This window comes from Anolis carolinensis, chromosome 2 (genome assembly GCF_035594765.1).
Source record: "Anolis carolinensis isolate JA03-04 chromosome 2, rAnoCar3.1.pri, whole genome shotgun sequence".
Lineage (NCBI taxonomy): Eukaryota > Metazoa > Chordata > Lepidosauria > Squamata > Dactyloidae > Anolis > Anolis carolinensis.
Window position 1 is genome coordinate 284,282,061 of NC_085842.1, and position 23,454 is coordinate 284,305,514.

Genomic DNA, 23,454 nt, shown 5'->3' on the forward strand with positions numbered 1-23,454 from the left:
ATGTTAACATGTAGAAACTACTTGATTACTTTTTCAGGGTGTATCAGGTCCTCTTACAGTGCAAGTCCATGTATGTCCACACAGAAAAAAATTCCACTGAATTCAATGGAGTTTGTTACATGATACATTTCTAAAAGGTCTTACTTGCTGTTTCATTTGTGAGAATAGATAAGGTGACCACTTAAACGTTATGGAAAAAGAGTGGGAAATGTTATCACCACAAGAGGATGCTAAAGCTGGAAGAAATATAATGAGCAACTATTTAAAAATAATCTTTAAATGGCATTTTAGAGGCATTTTGGGAAGTCTTCAAGCCTTTGTTTATCAAGTTTCATTTCTTACAGAGAAATAATGGAAAACAACAGAAAAGCAATCAACAATGCAACTAACAATGCTAACAAGTTACATTGTCAACAGTAAAACAAGAAAAGCTTCTTCTAAAATAACTTCTAAAAAGCAACTTTCCATTCTGTGATGTATGCATAGATGGTGACTTGCCTTGTTTCTAGCATGCTTTTATTTCCATTTATTTTTATTTATTTCCAGCATTTATATCCCGCTCTTCTTACCCAAAGGGAACTTTAGGTTCTTAACAATCATTAGGTTACAGAATGAATGAAGGAGTCTGTTAATGTTTGCTCTACTTTTTAATGAATAGTTCCTTGATACCTTTCTCAAGTCATGGGAATGCTCCCATTTCTCAGTCCCATGTCTGAAGGTGTAAGGGATTTGCCTTGGAAATACTGTACATCAAGCCTCGAATTGCCTTCTATATTTCTTGGAACTTTGCTTCTTTTAAAAACTGTTCTTAGCTTGTGACTAGGGATTCTGATTTACAAAAAAAAAAAAATCCATAATGCGAAAGCCTATTTTTTAAATTATTACTCCTTCAGTCTTATTAATAGGCCAAAGGCTATTTTCTTATGCTGCCTTCGGTGAAAAAAAAATGCTGCTGTCTTTGGCAAAAGAAATTTTGGTAGACATTTATCCATACGCTCATGGATTCTATGTGAATATTATACTTTCCATTCTGGCAGCTGCATAGATGACCATAAAATAATGAAGCCAGAGTTCTTGTAAGCTCAGCATCTTTTATATGATATTGATTCCTCCCCATCCAACCCCAGTTCAATACTGCTCCTAGGGACTGGTAAAGTGAGATAAATACAAGAAATATTCTCATGGTAGACCAGGAGACTTACTGTGATAATTAAGCTTTAAAAACTAGTGAACCCAATAACGGGTCCGAAATCTTTACACTAATTTTCCCACTAAACTCCATGGATTCCATGCTTGAGCAAACTGGTTAGAGAGGCCTGCTCCATAGTTCCCCCCTTTGGTTAATCATCCCCAAAGCAATAGACATTAAATGGTGCCATGACATAAGTCAAAACAGTATGCAGGAGTGTCAACACAATCAGTTACTCTTATATTTGCTTTAGATTGGAAGTGGGCTGTTTAGTACTTCTACAAGATAAAAAATGCTGAGCACTGCTGACCAGGTTAAAGGGGAATCTTGAACAGCTGGCTATCTACTGAAAAAGGAAGGAAGTCGGAAATATATCCTTTTCCAAAGAATGCCTGTTGTTAATATATCACTAAAGTAAATGATATAATCAGTGTTAATGATACTAAAAAATCATCTTAAAAACAGTTCCAGTTTAGCATTTAAGCAAACTAAGGGTCCATTCTATTTTGTTTCCAAGTAACTCTTGGATCAAAGATCAGTTAAAAATTGCCTGTCATGCCAAGGACTTCAGAAGCATAATTCACACCTGCTTTCCTCATCGTGTCCCTATAGATATCAGTTTAGGGATACTTTTGATGAAACTCAAAAAAAAATTACTAAACCAAAGAAAAGGAGATCTTCTGTCTAGAGTGGCAAGTTCTAGAATTTTGAAGAGGAAAATAGGGTCCTAATAGAAACAAATGGGTCCTAATAGAAAACCAAGGTGGCAGATTTCCCATGAGAATTTTACTACCTAGGAATTGGGCCCAATATTTATTTATTTTTTTAAAAAGAAACTTTTGATCAAAGTAACTATTATCTAAGATATGTATTGGAGAAAAAAATCATTGAAGATAATGCTCTTTATAATGGTTATATTCATATTTTAGTAAGAACAGTTGGTGTCTGTGACTAATTGTAACATTCTTCATTCTTAACAAGGCTACATATTCCAGTAAATTCCAGCAAAAAAGAACAACAGCCATGCCAAGCACCACTTTATCTGATCAACTGCGATACTGGCTGCTAATTGTAAAACAGACTGCCTTGTAAAGGTAACTATTACATTCAATATAAATGACGAAAGTATTCTTACATTACCAAGTGCCAAAATAAACAAATGGACAAAAAAACCTATGATGTTTCTTGCAAATCATGTGGATCGAAATTCTCAATGTTAACAAGCTTCCAAAAACAGTATAAAAAGTTCAGGAATGTTTGATCCCTTTAAAATCATAATCAGAGGTACAGCTGTATAATTTAGCATCAGCATCTAAAATTGTATTCATGATTATAATACAGTCAGCCTTCCAGGCCCATGGATTCAACCATCCACAGTTTGAACATATCCTCACTCAATAAAATTTCAAAAAGCAAATCTTGATTTTGCCATTTTATATGAGGGAAACTATTTTACTACACAGGCCTGTAGTGAGGGGGGGGGGGGTTAGGGGTTCAACCCCCCCCCCCAAATTTTTCAGGTTAAAAAAAAAACCTGGTTTACTCATGAATTTTAACTGGTTAACCAAATCCCCATGCTAAGTCTATGAGACGTAAAACATTAAGAGTCCCTCCAGGCACTATCTCAAGCAGATATTGACAGGTCTGAACCCGGGGGCGGGTCGGTCAGGGGTTCAACCCCCCCCCCCCCTGAAATTTTCAAAACCCCTCCCGAAATTTTTTTCTGCCTACAGCCCTGTTAATACACCATTGTATATAATGGATTTTGAGCATGTCCAGATTTTGGTACCTGGGGGGGGGGGGGGGAGGTGTGTGTCTAGAAACCAAACTCTATAAGATATCAACAGTCTACACTATGTCACACTGGTGTATTTTGATTCCCGATTGCTGATGCCTGACTTAATTTCTCTGCCTCTCCAATTTTGTGGTCAGAAATAAAATTTAATCAGTAAGAGAAACAGTAAATTGGCAGCAAGCCCCCAAGTTATCTCCTAGTTTTTAATGATTCCAAATATAAGCCGAATAAAGTACAGCTTATTGTTTGTGATGGTTCCTAATATAAGTCCTATAAAGTATAACCTATTATTCTACTCCACAGCCCTGAGGTATAATCTCAGACCATTGACTAGTACAGAACAGTCTTAGCTCTTGTAATCTGAAAATGTTTATATAAAAAGTACCAAATGTATCAAGATGCTGGACTCAGTAGAAGATGTAGTATCACAGACCTCATCCTCAAAATTTCTCATTTTCACTCATTCATCTTCCTCTCATGTCTTGAATCCTTAGACCATGTCATAGCAATACTTTCCTGTTGTACCCTCTGGTCAGTTTAGTAGAATTGTACAAAGTGTACAAAGAAACTTTTAAAATGTGTGTTTTGCTCAAAGAAAAATGCAGCAACTATCAGCCTTGTATTTCCTTAAATAGGGACCCACAGTATGGTATTCAACCTAGTAGACTTTGCAAAATGTCATGCAATAGTTGTACTCCTACCAGTAGCTTAATCCATCAAAACAAATTTTTACACTTTTATGCTTCTCAGCCAAATCTTGCCGTAATGTTTTACTACATCACAATTAGTTCTGGAGAACTGAAAGCTTACATATTGTATTTAACTTGTCCTAAATAAAGGTATTGCCTGTCTGTGGCTTTTTATTTTCTTCTCTTATCCTGTCACCTGAAGTTATGCAAGTTGGGCTGAATAAACTTTTATTTTGGGCTCTAACCCTGGAAATAAAAAAAAAATGACAAACACACTTTCTAGGCTCTGTCCTCTAGCCACAAAGTCTTCACTTTCTGAATATTCCTGTTATTGTTGTTGTAACTTTATTGAGGAACATGATGGAGGCTGATGAAATAAATATTTCATGTGGGTGTGTAAGATTCTGACTGTCCAAGGGCTCTGTGGACTTATTTACCGATACTTGTTTCCTTGTAGGTTGAAGGTATTTTACTACATTGTTTATCCTACAATGTTAAAATGTCCAAAAAATTCTGACATTAATCACATCCATTAAAGTTGTGCACATTTTTGACATTTCCGTGGTTCTGTGAGATCAGAACATTATGCAGGGTTTTTAAAGGGTATATTATGATCCATACTTATGTATTATGATACTCATGGATCATAATACAGTAGAGTCTCACTTATCCAACACTCGCTTATCCAACGTTCTGGATTATCCAACGCATTTTTGTAGTCAATGTTTTCAATACATCATGATATTTTGGTGCTAAATTCGTAAATACAGTAATTACTACATAGCATTACTGTATATTGAACTACTTTTTCTCTCAAATTTGTTGTATAACATGATGTTTTGGTGCTTAATTTGTAAAATCATAACCTAATTTGGTGTTTAATAGGCTTTTCCTTAATCCCTCCTTATTATCCAACATATTCGCTTATCCAACATTCTGCTGGCCCGTTTACGTTGGATAAGTGAGACTCTACTGTATATCCTTTAAAAACCCTGCTTGTTCACTACTTTGAATTTTGTCTTAAAGAAAATAATAATTATCAGCTTCTTCCCAAATACGGCTATTCATATTTATGATGCCAATGCTACATTCATTCTGAAATTCATTTTATTAGTTTTGTCCTATTTGCTTTGAAATGGAAGTTCTCTCTGTATCTATTTGCTTCCCCTGAGGTAACAATTAAATAACATTTTTAAAGAGTTGCAAAATATTCGCATCTCATCAATGCATGAATATTCAGATAACAGCCTATTCAGTTGTTCAAAAAGGAACAGCTTTCTCAGAACAAAATCTGGAACTCTAAATAGCTGCACCTGTAAAAAACACAGACATTCGTTATCTGTACTACCTCTGCACAGACCCTTTTCTCTGTGTGCTTACCACTGGAATTTGCTTTAATTTCCAGATGAGGATAATAAAAATAACACCCAATCTTAGAATAAAATTAATGAAATGGCTATTCATTTGTTTCATGAATACACAAGAAGAAACCTCAATTAAATCCCTGTGTGTGCAATGCCACAATGTTTCCCTGGTAACAGTGCAAAAAGCCACAGAGAATGTGTACATATCATATGAACAGTATGTAACACAAGGATGTTGTTTCCTAGTGTCTTGGGCTGTATGTGAAGGAATGTGAGGAAAGATCATCATTCTATAATAAGCTCCTCAGAAACAATTTACAATGAAAGCCACCAGAGTCTTTAGTCAATTATTTAAGCTCATAAATATCTAGCATTTACTGTTGGCTGGCTATTAACATGAATTAAGTTTTAAAGCCTACAATTCACACTTTGCACAAGGACCTCAAACAGCACACACATCAGATGCATCTTCTTGGTAACAAAGACCCAAACCAATTCTTTAAAATCCCAACTTAGGCCCCTTCTATACTGTCCTTATAGCCCAGGATCTGATCCCAGGTTATCTTTGAACTGGATTATATGAGTATAGCTTTTCTATATGAGTCTCCATTGCCATATAATCTAGGATAAACAGATAATCTGGAATCAGATACTGGATATAAGATAAAGGTAAAAAATTTCCCCTGACATTAAGTCTAGTTGTGTCCAACTCTGTGGGTTGGTGCTCATCTCCATTTCTAAACCAAAGAGCCAGCATTGTCCATAGACACCTCCAAGGCCATGTGGCTGGCATTACTGCATGGAGCGCCGTTACCTTCCCACTGAGGTGGTACCTATTGATCTACTCATATTTTCATGTTTTCGAACTGTTAGGTTGGCAGAAGCTGGGGCTAAGAGCAGGAGTTTACTCCACTCCCCGGAATTGAACCAGCAACCTTTGGGTCAGCAAGTTCAGCAGCTCAGCGGTTTAATTTGCTGCGCCATTGGGGCCTCTGGATATAAGGACAGTATAAAAAAAGGCCTTTGTTTATATTTTCTTGAGAAAGGCATCCATAGCTCTAATAAAACAAGTATAGCAATCACCAGATATTGAAAATGGACTAATTTAAAACAAAGTACTTTCATTTAATGTGTTGTCGAAGGCTTTCATGGCCGGGATCACAGGGTTGTTATATTTCTTTCGGGCTGTGTGGCCATGTTCCAGAAGTATTCTCTCCTGATGTTTCGCCCACATCTATGGCAGGCATCCTCAGAGGTTGTGAGGTATGGATAAACTAGGTAAGGAAAGGAAAGAATATATATCTGTGTAGAGTCCAAGGTGTGGCAAGAGTTCTTTGTCACTGGGAGCCAACATTAATGTTTCAGTTAATCACCCTAATTAGCATTGGAAATGTTTTGTCCCTTGCCTGGGGGCATCCTTTGTTCAGTCAAGCCCTCATTGTATTGGTTCCCATCTACTGTTTTGATTTTGGAGTTTTGTAATACTGGTAGCCAGATTTTGTTCATTTTTATGGTTTCTTCCTTTCTGTTGAAGTTGTCCACATGCTTGTGGATTTCAATGGCTTCTCTGTGTAGTCTGACATGATAGTTGTTAGAATGGTCCAGCATTTTTGTGTTCTCAAATAGTATCCTGTGTCCAGGCTGGTTCATCAAATGCTCTGCTATGGCTGATTTCTCTGGTTGAATTAGTCTGCAGTGCCTTTCATGTTCTTTGACTCTTGTTTGGGCACTGCGTTTGGTGGTCCCTATGTATACTTGTCCACAGCTGCATGGTATCCGGTAGACTCCTGCAGAGGAGAGAGGATCCCTCTTGTCCTTTGCTGACCGTAGCATTTGTTGGATTTTCTTTGTGGGTCTGTAGATTGTGCTTCTTCATCACTTTGCCTATGCGGTCAGTAGTTCCCTTGATGTATGGTAAGAACACCTTTCCTCTGGGTGGATCTTTGTCTTGACTCTCATGGCTTGTTCTTGGCCTTGCAGCTCTTCTGATGTCTGTGGTGGAGTATCCATTGGCCTGTAGAGCCCAGTTTAGGTGGTTGAGTTCACCTTGGAGGAGGTGAGGTTCGCAGATTCTTTGTGCACGGTCTGTCAGGGCTTTGATTGTGCTCCTTTTTTGACTTGGGTGAGGGTTGGAGTTTTTATGAAGGTATCTATCTGTGTGTGTAGGTTTTCTGTAAACTGTGTGGCCCAATTGTTGATTGGGTTTGCGGATGACCAGAACATCTAGAAATGGCAGTTTTCCTTCCTTTTCTTTTTCCATGGTGAATTGGATGTTTGGGTGGATGCTGTTAAGATGGTCCAGGAACTTGCTGAGTTCTTCCTCTCCATGGCTCCAAACTGTGAAGGTGTCATCTACGTATCTGAACCAAACATTTGGCTTTTTTGGTGCTGTTTCTAGGGCCTGTTTTTCAAAGTATTCCATATAGAAATTTGCTTCTACTGGGCTGAGAGGGCTCCCCATGGCCACTCCATCCTTCTGTTCATAGAATCCAGTGCCCCACAGAAAGTAGCTAGTGGTGAGGCAATGGTGAAACAGGGCTGTGATGTCTTCTGGGAAGTTTTGTTTGATTAGTGTGAGGGTGTCAGCTACTGGGACTTTGGTAAAAAGGGATACCACATCGAAGCTGATCAGGATGTCATTGGTGCTTAGATTGAGGTTGCTGATCTTTTCTATAAAGTGTGTTGAGTCCTTGATATAGTGTGCAGTGAGCCCAATGTGGGTTTGTAGCTGTGTAGCCAGAAATTTTGCCAGGTTGTAAGTCGGCGATCCAATGGTACTTACAATGGGTCTGAGTGGGATGGAGTCCTTGTGGATTTTGGGGAGTCCGTAAAGCCTGGGTGGGAGGGCTTCTGATTTGCACAGCTGTTGGCGTATGTCAAAGTTAATGGAGGAGTTCTTGATTAGAGTGTTTGTTTTTCTGGTGATTTTGTTAGTAGGGTCTTGTTTTAGTTTCTTGTAAATTGTGGGATCTAGAAGTTGTCTGATTTTTTTCTTTGTATTGTTCTGTTTCCATGATTACTGCGGCATTCCCCTTGTCAGCTGGAAGAATGATGATTTCAGGATCTGAGTTGAGATCTTTGATGGCCTGTCTTTCTTTTCTCGTTATGTTGCTGGGGGGGGGGGGAGTTTTGCATTTCTCAGGATCCTTGCTGTTTCCATTCTTACCTCCTCTGCTTCTTCCTCAGGGAGCTGGTAAATTGCTGATTCAACATTGGCAATGATGTTTTCTACTGGGATCCTGGTGGTGGTGACTGCAAAATTTCCTCCTTTTTCTAGAATGGATACTTGGTCTTCAGTGAGTTGTCTGTCTGTCAGGTTGATGATGGTCCGTGATTTAGCCAGTTCTGGTTTTGGATGTTGCTTACGGCATTTGTCGAATTTTTGTTTTTGTCTCTTGGTGTGGAGACATAAAAACTCCAACCATCACCCAAGTCAAAAAAGGAGCACAATCAAAGCCCTGACAGACCGTGCACAAAGAATCTGCGAACCTCTCCTCCTCCAAGGTGAACTCAACCACCTAAACTGGGCTCTACAGGCCAATGGATACTCCACCACAGACATCAGAAGAGCTGCAAGGCCAAGAACAAGCCATGAGAGTCAAGACAAGGATCCACCCAGAGGAAAGGTGTTCTTACCATACATCAAGAGAACTACTGACCGCATAGGCAAAGTGATGAAGAAGCACAATCTACAGACCCACAAAGAAAATCCAACAAATGCTACGGTCAGCGAAGGACAAGAGGGATCCTCTCTCTTCTGCAGGAGTCTACCGGATACCATGCAGCTGTGGACAAGTATACATAGGGACCACCAAACGCAGTGCCCAAACAAGAGTCAAAGAACATGAAAGGCACTGCAGACTAATTCAACCAGAGAAATCAGCCATAGCAGAGCATTTGATGAACCAGCCTGGACACAGGATACTATTTGAGAACACAAAAATGCTGGACCATTCCAACAACTATCATGTCAGACTACACAGAGAAGCCATTGAAATCCACAAGCATGTGGACAACTTCAACAGAAAGGAAGAAACCATGAAAATGAACAAAATCTGGCTACCAGTATTACAAAACTCCAAAATCAAAACAGTAGATGGGAACCAATACAATGAGGGCTTGACTGAACAAAGGATGCCCCCAGGCAAGGGACAAAACATTTCCAATGCTAATTAGGGTGATTAACTGAAACATTAATGCTGGCTCCCAGTGACAAAGAACTCTTGCCACACCTTGGACTCTACACAGATATATATTCTTTCCTTTCCTTACTTAGTTTATCCATACCTCACAACCTCTGAGGATGCCTGCCATAGATGTGGGCGAAACGTCAGGAGATAATACTTCTGGAACATGGCCACACAGCCCGAAAGACATACAACATCCCTACTTTCATTTAAGCCAGTAAAAATTATGTGAAGCAAATAACAATTAGAAAAGTAGTTGGGCCAAGTTCTAATGTCTCTTCAGAAAAGACTGATAGCCATGGGCCCCTGCTTTAAACTGGGTTATATGGCTATGTGGACTCAGATAATCAAGTTGAAAGCAGGCAATGTGGATTATCTGCCTTGATATTCTGGGTTATATAGCAATATGGAAGGGCCCTTACTCACCCCACCAAACTTATTCTGGTTCTTGTTGATTTTTTAAAAGAAATATAGCAGTCTGCTCTCACATTAACTTTGTAAATTAAAGCCTTTTCAGAAAATGAAATCTTGAAAATGGAATGCGTACAAAGTGAAGACTAGAATCATAGAACCAGCCCTACTCCCATTTTTAGCTAATCGCTTTCATGTAGTAGAGACAATGACACCACTGGGTAGTATGAAACTAATGAGTACCTTAGCTGCTCCTGCTGAGTCTTTGGTCATTCCCTTGTCTTAAAGGACTGAGTTTGATATTTCATAGAGCCAGTCACACACATTCAAACCACCCAGAGGTGTGATGGCACGACTATCCCATCACCAATATCCATGTAAAATACACTTGGCAGTCCAATTTGCCTCTTTGTATACAATGAGGAATGGGGTGCCCTCTTGCCCTGCCTCAGAAAGCAAAATGTCTTGGATTGCTTCTTGCATGGTACTTGTACAACTGTAGGTTCACAGAGTTTCTTTGGGAATCCTAGGACTGCCAGTGCTGGGAAGTCATAAGTGCCATTGCTGCCATTAATACCATTATCATCATCATTCTTGGAAATGATGATGGGAATGAAAAATGACACCAGGCTGCCACCTATTACAACTGCATCACCGCATGAAGTGAAAGCAAAGTTCTATTCTTTTATTTCCCTACAACTCATTTTCTTTTTACAGAAAAGAAAGACACAAACCCTTTGGAACCTCATCTATTTTGTCAAGTCACAGCTCTCCCCACAACACATTTTTTAGGATCTCATTAAACCACTCCAAAGATTTTCAAAATACCTCCCAAAGAACCCCATACATGTGAAAGGGGGAGATATTTCACCCGACTTCATTCAAAAGAAATCTTACAACAGCAGGGGAATTTCCAGGGAAAGCTTCCAGCAATTAGATCAGCAGTTAGTCAGTCATTAGATTGTCTACACTGAGGAGATAATACAGTTTTCCTCATTAACAAAGAACAAGAATAGAATTCTTCAGAATGCGAAAATCACCACAGCTGTCCCAGTGATTAACGAAGATATTAACCTTTCTCTGACAAGATGACAACCTAATTACCCTTGATAGAGTAAATCCACAAAGCAGCTAAAGGGGCTATACAATTTTCAGAAATAGTAATGTCTTCAATTATTAAAGGGAAAGCAGTATTTTGTTTTTTAAAAATCTGGCCGGCAAAATTATGCTGTTCAGGAACATAATATCTGTTTCCCCCTTCCTTTGCAAAATATATATAAAAAATTCAGAGTTTAAAATAATACAAGAGCAATTAGATATCAGCTTCAAAACTGGCCCTTGAGCTCGGCTGACGCTGCTCCTCCTGTTGCTCCACTGGAAGAGATCAAGCAAAATATAAAGACAACTGAGCCTAGCCCTCTCCCTCTTACTTTGGTTTTAAAATGGCAGGAGATTAGACTAGGGATACTTTTTAAAATCCATGTGCCTCTTGAAATAGTACAAGGCAGGATTATGAGCAACTCTGAATGTTGGATTATTTGAACAGTGAGACTTTATTTCAACTTCTACACTTGGCCCCTTATTTCTGAAATTCTTTTGCCTGAAATCTTAAACACTTGAAGAAAATTCTCAGTCATTTCCTTCCACTTTTTAAAAAACTACCATTCATATGGTAGCCAGGTCAATACACCAGATTAATACCCCCTACCCCCAGTCTTGAAAATGGTTTTAACATTGATAAAAGAAGATATTTGCCCATCCATTGTATTTGTAGAACCTTTTTAGGGTGGGATCTTGAACCACAGCTCCCGCCGTTTAATGGCCATTCTGATTGTGTGTGCAGAGAGTTGCAATCCAACATTATGTTGGGAGTCATAGGTTTCCTGGCCAATCTAATTGACCTGGCCACCACCAGAGTTTATGACACCCTTCCTCAGTCTTTTGACTCAGTTTTCACATTTCTATTTCTACTTGAAATCCAATATTGATTCATGTAACTATTAAGTGCTTGCCATCTGGATTCTGAAGTGAAAGGCATATTTTATGCAAGTAAACACAACATCCAGTCTCGACCAACAGTATGAATTGTAAAGAGGACTCTTGTTCTGTTTATTCTAAAGCTCAAGGCTGTGTTTAATCTTTAGAATCTGAAAAAAAAGCAATAGTGTTCATCAAAGTTTCACATCCTTACAACATCTTGGAGCCAGGAAATGTGCACAGTAAAAAAGAAATGGCATGTTAAGTAGTGTTTAAAAGATTGCATTCTGTTTTCATAATATATTGCAATCCAAACGTGATGGCTCTCTCAATGTCAGACTGTCTGAAAGCTGAAGGGTCAAAAAACCACCCCTAGCTGGTGTGAAACTAGACTCCATCAAGAATGGTAAGTAAACACTTTAAAATGCCTCCTTTAAGATGCAGGTGTGCAAATTATTTTGGATACAGACAGAAGTCGTGTTCTTGGTATCCCCACAACTGCTGTTAAACAACAGTCTCACCTCAGTCCCCAGTATTTGTCACCTCATAAAAGCTTTATAAGCTGGATAAATGTTCCTTTTTCTTTGGCTGGCTCAGTCTTGCCGAGCTCTTGAATCATAACTCCCCATGACTGCTTCTTTTAAGTCATTACAAGAGAAATCCCTGTTTTCCCACAGTACTAAGGCAACACTGCATAATATGTAAAGGTAGGCTCACACTGTGAGAGGGTTTACTATTCCTTGGTCATACGGTTATGTACTTAACCAAACTGCAATAGCAAAAATATGGAGTCCTCTGAAAAGAAGTAACAACTCAGACAATGCAGTAATAAGCACATGCATGAGAACCATCCAAAAAGGGAGGTCTCCCCACGCTCCCATATTCTTTTTCTCATTAATTTGCACACCTGCCCTAAACCTCTCCATGACCCACAGTAATAGCAAGCTTTATATTCCTCATTAACTTGTACACCTGCCTCAAATCGGTTCTTCAGGAGTATGTGGGCTGCTTGCACAATACATTTTCTCATGGAAAACTGTGGTATTCTTACATACAAAATGTAATCATTTTAATCCTTTCAGTGATATTCTCTCCCTTATCAACATTTTTGTGACACTGCCAAAATAAGACATAATGAGCTTGATCTTCAGCCAAAACTCAATCAGGCCTTTGCCTCCACAAGTGAAAATCCACAGCATCAACAGAATATTTATCAGAAACAGTACTTTGTACTATTTGGACTAAAATACATTAATAATACTCTTTAAATTGCATAAAATCTGCCTGTATTATATGTATTTGAAATAATAAGAAATCTAGGAAAGTACCATAACCCTAACTGTTAAGGGATCAAACATATAATCTAGAAACAGAGAGATTGGAGACTTCATTTGCTTATAAATAAAAAACCTACATGCTAGGAACCTAGATCTTTGTTCTATCTCATTCTCACACATGATAATAAATAACTTCAAACATATTTGTCTGCTGATTGACACTGTGAGTCTTCACACATTTTTCAATACAGTATTTTGCATTTGATTTTTTTTTCAGAATGGAAGTTTGTGCACTTTCTTCTGTAACACCAGTTATTTTGCACAGTGAATAGTTCTGTGAACACTTCATTCCCCCCCCCCCAGAAATATTTTCTACAATATTGAGAGAAGGCTATTACAGTTGAAGACATAAAACAGTTTCAGTTTCATAAGAAGCCACTACAGCAGTTGCCATTAGACACCAAGAAGTTAGCATTCCTATGATAAACTAATGTACATATAGAAAGATGCAGACATGTCATGAAATTCACTTCTGATACTGCCACCCATTAGTAGGTGGTGAAAAATGAGGGGTGCCATTTTTCCCATTTCACAAGAAAATATCTTTGTGATAGGAGTGTTATGTTTTCAAAGAGTTACTGTTGCTGAATTTTCACTTGTAAACCCCCTTCTCCATTCACAGTTCTGTTGGTCTTTCTATGACAAGCATAGAACTACCAGAAGAATATCCCAGAATGCCCCCAAATATACCCAGAATGAGATATAGAATTGTTCTGACAGAGAAAATTCAGGGGTTTAGTCATTTTTTCCCAAAAGTCCCACCAAATAATATTCAACTGCTATCAAGTCTATTATAAATATTAGCCAGTCATACCAGAAGGCAACTATATAAAACTTCAGTTTGTTAAGGAACAGTTCTCCTAGTAAGCATCTGTAATAGGCCGTGTTTTAGTTGTCTGGTCCATGGAAAGTGTTTTCTGATAAGATCAGAAAGCTAAGCTCAGGAAAGTGTTCACATGTACAACTTCATATATATCACCAAACTAGAATGTTCCAAAATGCCAGTGAAAATGTTGTTTTCATTTGTCATGGTTAGAATTGTTGGTGGGAACTGAGAACAAAGACTTAAAATGGAGTTTGAAAATACAGAAAGGATTAGAACAGGAGGCATCTCACCTAACATGGCCACTTATTTTTACAACTAGATAATGCCAACCACATAATGCAAAAGTGCCTGTGCATTTCTAGGCAGAATGTGTGTGTCCTGTTTTTTAACTGTCCAATGTATCCCCCTTCCTCTAAAAATACACTGGTCCATGGAGTTGCAGTCATAGTAGCCAACACAGAAACCTTTCTCTCAAGCTCTGGCTTGTGTATGAGTGTAGGAGACCCCCTCCCAATATCCCTTGCAAAAGGCACCCATAAGCTTATGCAAAACTGTATTTCTGAGTAAACGAGCACTGATAAACTAAAGCAAGTCCTCTCCCTGGAGGATTAGGAGTTAACAGAGCAGCAGAACCCATGGCAGAAGAATAAATATTAGAGGAATTAGTGTAGGTCTTTTGTACTCACTCTGGATCTTCAAGACTGAACTTGGAGCATGTGGTACCTTCCTGAGTGGCATCCACTTGCCCAATATGGCCGACTCAGGGGAAAGATCCAACTGGCTGTAATTAGTGGTGTAATCATAGCAAAATGCTTCAGGAAAAGAAAATCCAAAGTCTAACAGTACAGACTGTGTTCATTTACTTTTTGACAGAGCCTTCTTTATCATAAGAAACAAAATGAAGCCTGTCTGAAAGGAATATGATGGAAGGGACAAGAAACAAAAAAAAATATGGTTACAGATTCGATTCATCTCTATGGCAGGCCAGCAACCCACCTTCAGGTGCTCTGCAACATAAAATGTGCATGAAAATACCTTTGTTAATTTTTAGAAGGATGGGTTTGCAGAAAGACCAAAGTAGCAAAAAGCAGTGAGAACCAAAGCCAAAATGATGAGCTGGAATATAAATAGGTTCAATGTAGGGGAAGGTGGGATGGAGAATGGCAGGTGAAAGATCATGGTCTAACCAGAGTGATCAGTAAGGTGAATCTGCATAGAAGGTTGCCAGCAATACAAGAAAGGAGACCATTTAAGAGATATAGTTTTAGGAAAGGAGCTGGAACACTTCAATTGGGTTCACCAAGCAAAGGATGACTGCCTAGCTGCAGACAAAGAACGCCTCAGTTCTCAGGAAGGATTTGAGATCTTTTTCCTCAAGAATATAATACACCTTGGTACATATGTTTTGGAATGCAAAGAAAGGAGTAACGTCTGCTTATTACTTCCTGGGGTTTTTTTAAGAGTCCTAATCACCATTTCATCTTAGCAATATTTTACTGGTATGCAATGAGGACACTGAAAGGATTATCTTGTCGGCCTTATGTCCCAGTTCTTTGGACTTTAAATTAGTATGAGAGACAAGGCTTTCTCCATTTGGGCTGCAGAATGGTTTTTCTTGAGAAACTTCATAGGAAACCTCCATGTTAAGTTTAGGTATTGAACAAAAACTACAGTTAGCTCTCCACATTGGCATGGGTAAGCATTTGCCACTATCCCCACTGCTGTCTTATATAATTTTTAACAAGGACTTTTGAAAGCACCAGTGTTGCTAGGAGGAAATCAAACTGAGGTGGCTGAGTTGCATTTCCTCACTCATGCATGTGAATGAGAGAGAGGATGGGGATGGGACTAGAGGCACACAGGCAGGGGTGGGGGAGAGAAGGGGATGGTTGTCCCCTTTCTACCTCCTTCCATTTCCCCATCCCCCTCTCCCACTCAGGTAAGCAAGCAAGCAAAGGAATAGATGCAGCCAGTCCAATCCCCCCACCACTAAAGGTACTTTGTTACAGGTACAGGTATGTTAAGCATAGTTTGGGAGGCCTAAAGATATTCAGGGTTTTTCCACTTTTGCAGGGGTCCTCTTCACCTAACCCATGCAAAGTAGAAGGACAGCTATATTTTATTTAAACTTGATTTTTTAAGACATAGTTTATTGGCTTCCTGGCTGACTGCGATATGCTGCCTGCACAGTTTTGCTCTTCAGCAACTTTAATGTCACTTCAGCAGAAGATACTTTCAGTGAACTGTGTCATATCAAGAAGGCATCTCTGAACTGAATCCACACTAAAATGTGGCCAATTGTATCTTAGGGGAAGAGCTTATTTTTATTTTTAGCTAAATTTGGTCTCACTTTAGACTCTCTGAAATTGAAGTTGACACATGAGTCTTTATTAAAGTCTCACTGACTTCAGAGGGACTGTAACATAACCTACTTAGGCTGGATCCAACTCATACAGAACCATAATGGCATATACTTGTTCATGAACTGAAACCATTTAGTCCCAGATCCTATAATATCCTTGATTAAGTGAGGGCCTCATGCATTTGAGCTAGCACAACAATGGTATCCAAATTTTGTTGCACAACTTTTCTTGTACAGTGCTTTTTCTCATCCATAATTCAGTGTAATTGTAGCTTTTTAAACAACTAATACAACATTGGGATTATGTTTGAAAGGATACGAGATTATACTTGGGATAATGTATTTGCTGATTTCATATTGTGTGTTAATTCAGTTCATCTAACTCTAGCAAAACAGACTTATTTTAACAGGTGCTAATATAAATCTTGTATGCATCTCAAACAAAACAGTATGAAATAAATGAGAAACTATGAATACTATTAAGTAATGTACTATTACTTTACTATGGCAACTAATATTACTAGATAGAACTTGTTACCATCTCTAACTAAGTTGTCTGCACATACTACAAGTCAATCATATGTTATTAGAATGGGATATGAGTATTCCAGTGGTGATTGAAGCAGTGGTAAGATGGGTCTAGGGTTAAATTTCATTTGATTAAAACTTTCGTGTCAGTTAGTGCCAGGGGTAATTCTCAATTAAGTCAATCTATTCATGTTCACTACAATGAATATTACATACTGCAATCAGCAAATATCCTTACTCATGAAGACATTTGAAAAAGAGAATGCAATATATGAACAATTATGCACATCAGGATCTCCAATATCATTTCTATAAAAAACAAAAACAATGCCATTAATGAGGTAGATTTCTTTCCAGTTGACACCTTAACAAGGAAGAAATTATCATAAAACTATTTATTTAGTGACAGCTGATGTCTCTGTTCTGAATACCCAAAGGGTTAAAGCTGCACAGACAGTGCCCTCAGCTAAAACTGGACAAAACAAGACAAAAACAGTGATGGTTCTATTTGTAACCTGCCAATTTCACACAATAACCCTTATTTTCCCCAGATTTGATACTACCCTTTGTGTAAACAAAAGAAAAAAAGTCTATTTCTTTGTTTAGCTGATAGCACTGTAGATGCCATTGTTAATAGCTAGAGACTAATGGAAGGTTAACACACTTCAATGCTACACTGAGTAGTAACACATGGTTTGGAAGCTGTGAGATTAAAATGTCATTTTTCACAGATAATGTATATCAATACAATGATGTGATAATATCATACAAGATCTCATATATCACTGTTGCATTCATAGAATTGCAAATTATTTATATTCAGGAATTGCTTATAACTATTACTAATATTTAATTATATATCAACTATTTCCAACTTATAAAGGTGAATAATAAGACAATGAATCAAAGAATATTTTTCAGAAATATTTCTAAAAGACATGATACAGCCAAATATTCCTGATGCTGGATATCAGATCTATGGGGGAAAGGATCTTACCTGTATCGTTGCCTGAAATTGCAACAACAAACACTTTTATGTCAGGTTGGCTTTCCAAACCAACATCTGCATCTGAAGTAGAAGGAGGTTCTTCTTGAGATTCGAAAACCTCTGTGGGTTGTCCTGTAGGTTGTTCATCTCCAGTAACACTTGATGATGTAAAATACTCTGTATCAATGTCTTGTTCTATTGTTTTGCCCGTAAAATCATCATCAGTAGTAGTTTTAATGGGAGGAGTAGATTCATCAATTACTAGAACGTCTATGCTTGTATCCTCATCAGGTTCCCTGTAAATTAAAGGTGGCTGTGTTTTCGTGCTTAAAGGTTTCAATGTTAGAGTTGGTAGGTGTTTGTCAACTGCACCAATGGTACTGGTGGCTATGCCACTTACCACTGTTGGTTTACTTGTTGCCAAAGATGGAAATAAAATGGGCTCTGTTTCTATAGCCTCCTCTGTTGTTCCTGAGCCTTCTGAGGTATGAGTTGTAAGAGTTTCTACTTTCCCCAAATCAGTTGAAGGAACAGAAGCCTTTGTAGGGAAAGGACCTATAAACTTGACTGTGAGTGCATCATCTTCACTTTCTGTACTTGGCTTAGTGGGAGGGGCATCAGTAAGTTCCAGCTTTTGTTCGGTAGCAGCATCTTTTTCTGCAGACAATTCAGACTTTGTTACTGTTTCATAAACTGGAATTTTCACACCTGGGACCACAGTTTTTGCATATTTTTCTTCATATGCAGATCCTTCAGCTACATCATGTTCTGGTGATATGGGTAACTTTGAAGAGACTGCTGTCAAATCAGGAACTGTGGTCAGTTTTTCCACAGCTAGCTCTCTAGTAGTGGGTTCATCTTCAAAAACTGTTGTAACATCTGGTTGTGTTCCTTTGCCACCTGTCTGAATGGTTACAGTAGCAATTTTCTCTTCTGGTGTCTCAGGAACCAGGGAAGTGCCCGGTTCTTTCTTTGATGTTGCACCAGGTGTTGCCATTGATGATCCATCACTAAATACAACCTGGTCTATGCTTGTTGTGTCTTCAGTATTTAACACTGGGTAAATACTTGTTGCTTCACTAGAAACTCCTAATTCTGGTTGCCCAGGAGTACTCCCTTCAGAACTCCAATCATATTTCTGATCTGGTATTCCTTCCATTTTCTCTTGTTGCATCCCTGATGTAGGTGCTACTACATCTACAATTTTGGCAGAATCCACTTCTGTGACAGTTAGTTCCACAGGGCCTGATTCAGATCCAGAAGCTGTTGTTCTTTCAACTGGTAACAAAGTTGGAATTAATCTTAACTCTAAATCAGCAGGTGTTGTTGTAAGTTCTACTTTGACTTTCAAGTCAGTGCGTACTGTCTTAGTTCCATCCGTTACTGTAAACACTGGTGTTTCAGGGCTCTTTATATATCCTATAGTTGGTGAAATATTCCTTTCAAATGAGGTTGCTGCTTTATCTGGTGTAGCTGTAGCATTTTGCTCTAAGAATGTGTTTGACACTTTAACTACATCTAGTTTTGGAATGGTGCTAGAGTCCTCTGGTTTATGGTCAGGCATAATAATCCCATTGTCATCCCTGTCTGTAGATTCTATATGATCCTTGATCAGCTCTCTTGGAATAACAACAGTTGTGACTTTTACATCACTTTTTGCTTCCATTGATTTTTTTGTTGGTTGGGTACCAATATATGTTTCTTCTTTTGTTAATGTAACAGGAGTCTCTGTTTCTACAATTTTGCTCAAGTCCTTTCTTAATAGAGCATCTACTGAAGTCCTTATTGGTCCCACCTCTATTTGTTCAGTCTGACTTTCAGAACTTTCCTTGCTGAAGTCAGAGACATCTTGTCTAGGTGTGGCCTCTACTAGGTCACTTTGCAAAAAATTTTGTTCAGTAACATCCGACAAATCAGAAAGGTCTGTAATGGTCTGAGGTAGAACAGTAGATAAACTAATGATATTCGGTACATTTTCTTCTTGCTTAGTCATTTCTTGTGTGACTGAAGTGATGGGATAAGGTGAAGTTTTGGAAGGCATTGTCTTTCGTTCATTTAATAAATTGGCAGATCCACTTTCCAAAAGTATAGCTGGTTCAGCAGATGAAGTTTCTGATATATTCTCCTTACCTATAAAAATCATAATTAGAAAAAGAGTTCAAAACATTTGCAATTAAAAATAACTTCATTTAATTACATTAAATGAGCATTTTAGAACTTACAACAAAATGTATTCCCTTTTTCTGTTGTGTGATAACTGTGGGTCCATAGGTCCCGACATTTATCTGGTAAGCATTTTTTTCAAGTTAAACAACAGTTATACTTTTGGAATAAAACAATTTCAATCCAATTATTTTCAAATATGTTATTGGATGGCCTATTAATAAACTTAGGATCATAATATCATAAAGGTATTGATAACAAAGCCCAGCCCTTTTGATTGCAAAGTGCAACTCTCCACATGTTCTTAGACTGTAGATCCTATTATCCCTAGTAGACACGGGTAATGGTAATGCAACCCAGCCATAGCAGAAGGATACGTGCCACCCATCCTTCTGGGAAGTCTTGGGCCTCTAAGTTCACTACTTAAAGCTGGTTAGCAGTATAAACCCTTACTTTAAGATATTGTTATTCATATTACTTGAAATCCTCTTTGAACATTTGTCACTGCAGATTATGTATGTGATAAATGAAAATTCAACAATACAAATACAAAAATACAACAATAACTATTTACTTCACTCTTACATAATCTGAAATAACCTGGTAAGGATGATCATCTTGCACTGTGTAAAGACAGGGTGAGCTCTTCAAGCTATAACTTTTTCTGTGCAATGGTTCTAATATGTGATGATTGGAAATTATTACATCATTAGTGTAATCAATATCACTGTTACTGCATCTCAATTCATGTACATCTTAATTCCTGTACCTCTTCCTACCCATCTAGTCCTAGACATAAGCAGACAAATGCCTGGATAGAACTAGATAAATAACTCAGATATATATACTTTGTAGTAGTAGTCAAAGAGCTTAGCTACATTCATCTGCTTCAGCACAAAAAGACATAAGGGAATCCAGTAGCATCTTCTAGAAGAAGGTTCTACAACAAGCTTTCATGAACTTAGTCCACTTCATCAGATGTCTCAAAAGCTTTTGCTAAGAATTTTCTTCTTCTGAGTTCATTCCAAAGCTACAGAACTTCTAAATGTATGTCTTCTTTGATCAAGCAAATGAAATTATTCAATAATATGTTTTACAAATCCAAACATTTGGCACTTCATGCTTAATGGGGTATTAAGCCCCATACTTTATGAATTAGAAACAATTTGAAGGAGAGGAGGATTCCAGCTAAGCACAACAAGCAAATGTGTCAGCTATCCAGGATTTAAGCTCTTCAATTAATATTTGACCAGAAGAATATGAATCCTTTCTCGTTCTCTGGCCAGATGTTCAGGCTGAATTCAGCTGATGTTTGCCAATTTCCAATGAGACTTCAATCTGGGGTCATTTCACCATAATTGCACAATACTTTACCACCAATACAGTTCAGAAAGTATCTTAAACCCTGTGAACTGAAGCTTTTTAAAAATAAGACTGATGGTAAAGCCGTTTCTTTTCAAAAGGAAGAATTTGCTACAATTCATTTGCTTTCTGCTTAAAATATGACCCACCCATAGAAGGTTGTTTCTTCTTTTTTTAAAAAGCAATATTGCTCAGACTCCATCTCGATACAGATGGTTTTCATTACTAGACTCCTTGAGTCATGTGTTCGATGGGATATCGTCTTTGTGCTCCTTTTTATGCAAGACATAGGCAGTTTTTCCAAATAAAATTATTCACGTCTAATACAGGCAAGAAAGCAAATTATCTCACCAACAGCTGGTTACATCAAAGTCTATTCTGCATTCTAAAAATGTGTTCTTTTACATTATGCACAATTGAATCAAGCTGATTTTAAAAAATGCTCCACATATTAAGTATATTCATTACAGCAAATGTTCTATTCCTGATACTTCTTTTAAAGGTGAACAACATAATGATTGAACATAATGGGTTGAATCCAAATGTGGTCATACTAAGAGACCAAGTGAAATTAGAGTTATTTAAGGTATCTATGACTAACTTAATTCCCATTGATTGTAACAACGAGGCCTATATTTTATACTATATCTTAAGACATTTAGAAACCCCTTTTCTCACCTTTATTAATCCCCTACCTGTGAATTAAGATGTACAGAAATCATAGAGTTGGAAGAGACCTCATGGGCCATCCAGTCCAACCCCCTGCCAAGAAGCAGGAAATCGCATTCAAAGCACCCCCAATAGATGGCCATCCAGCCTCTGTTTAAAAACTTCCAAAGAAGCAGCCTCCACCACAGTCCGGGGCAGAGAGTTCCACTGCTGAACAGCTCTCACAGTGAGGAAGTTCAATGTGTTGTCGAAGGCTTTCATGGCCGGGATCACAGGGTTGTTGTATGTCTTTCGGGCTGTGTGGCCATGTTCCAGAAGCATTCTCTCCTGACGTTTCGCCCACATCTATGGCAGGCATCCTCAACCTCTGAGGATGCCTGCCATAGATGTGGGCGAAACGTCAGGAGAGAATGCTTCTGGAACATGGCCACACAGCCCGAAAGACATACAACAACCCAGTGAGGAAGTTCTTCCTAATGTTCAGATGGAATCTCCTTTCCTGTAGTTTGAAGCCACTGTTCAGTGTCCTAATCTCCAGGGCAGCAGAAAACAAGCTTGCTCCCTCCTCCCTATTTTTTTTCGTGTCAGGAGCAACCGGAGTTGCTTCTGGTGTGAGAGAATTGGCCATCTGCAAAGACGTTGCCCAGGGGACGCCCGGATGTTTTTGATGTTTTTACCATCCTTGTGGGAGGCTTCTCTCTTGTCCCCACATGGAGCTGAAGCTGATAGAGGGAGCTCATCCACATTCTTCCCGGGTGGGATTCGAACCTGGCAGCCTTCAGGTCAGCAACCCAACCTTCAAGTCACAAGGCTTTTATCCCCTAGGCCACTGGAGGCTCCAACCCTCCTCCCTATGACTTCCCCTCACATATTTATACATGACCATCATGTCTCCTTTCAGCCCTCTCTTCTGCAGGCTAAACATGCCCAGTTCTTTAAGCCGCTCATAGAATCATAGAATAGTAGAGTTGGAAGAGACCACATGGGCCATCTAGTCCAACCCCCTGCTAAGAAGCAGGAAATCGCATTCAAAGCACCCCCGACAGATGGCCATCCAGCCTCTGCTTAAAAGCCTCCAAGGAAGGAGCCTCCACCACAGCCCCGGGGAGAGAGTTCCACTGTCGAACAGCTCTCACAGTGAGGAAGTTCTTCCTGATGTTCAGGTGGAATCTCCTTCTCCTTTCCTGTAGTTTGAGCTTGTTCTCCAGACCCTTGATCATTTTAGTTGCTCTCCTCTGGACACATTCCAGCTTGTTGACATCTCACTTCAACTGCAGTGCCCAGAATTGGACACAGTATTCCAGGTGTGGTCTGACCAAAGCAGAATAGAGGGGTAGCATGACTTCCCTGGATCTAGACACTATACTCCTATTTATGCAGGTCAAATCCCATTGGCTTTTTTGATGACGCATCACATTGTTGGCTCATGTTTTACTTGTTGTCCATGAGGGCTGCAAGATTTTTTTCACACGTACTGTTGTCAGGCAATTTTCACACGTACTACTGTTGAGTGTCTCCCATTCTGTATCTTTGCATTTCATTTTTTCTGCTTATGTGGATTATCTTCCATTTGTCCCTGTTGAACTTCATTTTGTTAGTTTTGGCCC

At 38.7% G+C, this 23,454-nt stretch overlaps 1 protein-coding gene across 2 annotated transcripts in view; it reads right to left on the reverse strand.

Moving 5' to 3' along the window:
* vcan (versican) overlaps nucleotides 1–23,454 on the reverse strand; it is a 169,070-nt gene that overhangs the window by 82,971 nt on the left and 62,645 nt on the right. For both annotated transcript variants that reach the window (XM_008103007.3, XM_062972276.1), the window contains exon 7: nucleotides 17,663–19,783. In XM_008103007.3, coding sequence (XP_008101214.2) covers nucleotides 17,663–19,783 — 2,121 coding nt within the window. The remainder of the gene's footprint in view (nucleotides 1–17,662; nucleotides 19,784–23,454) is intronic.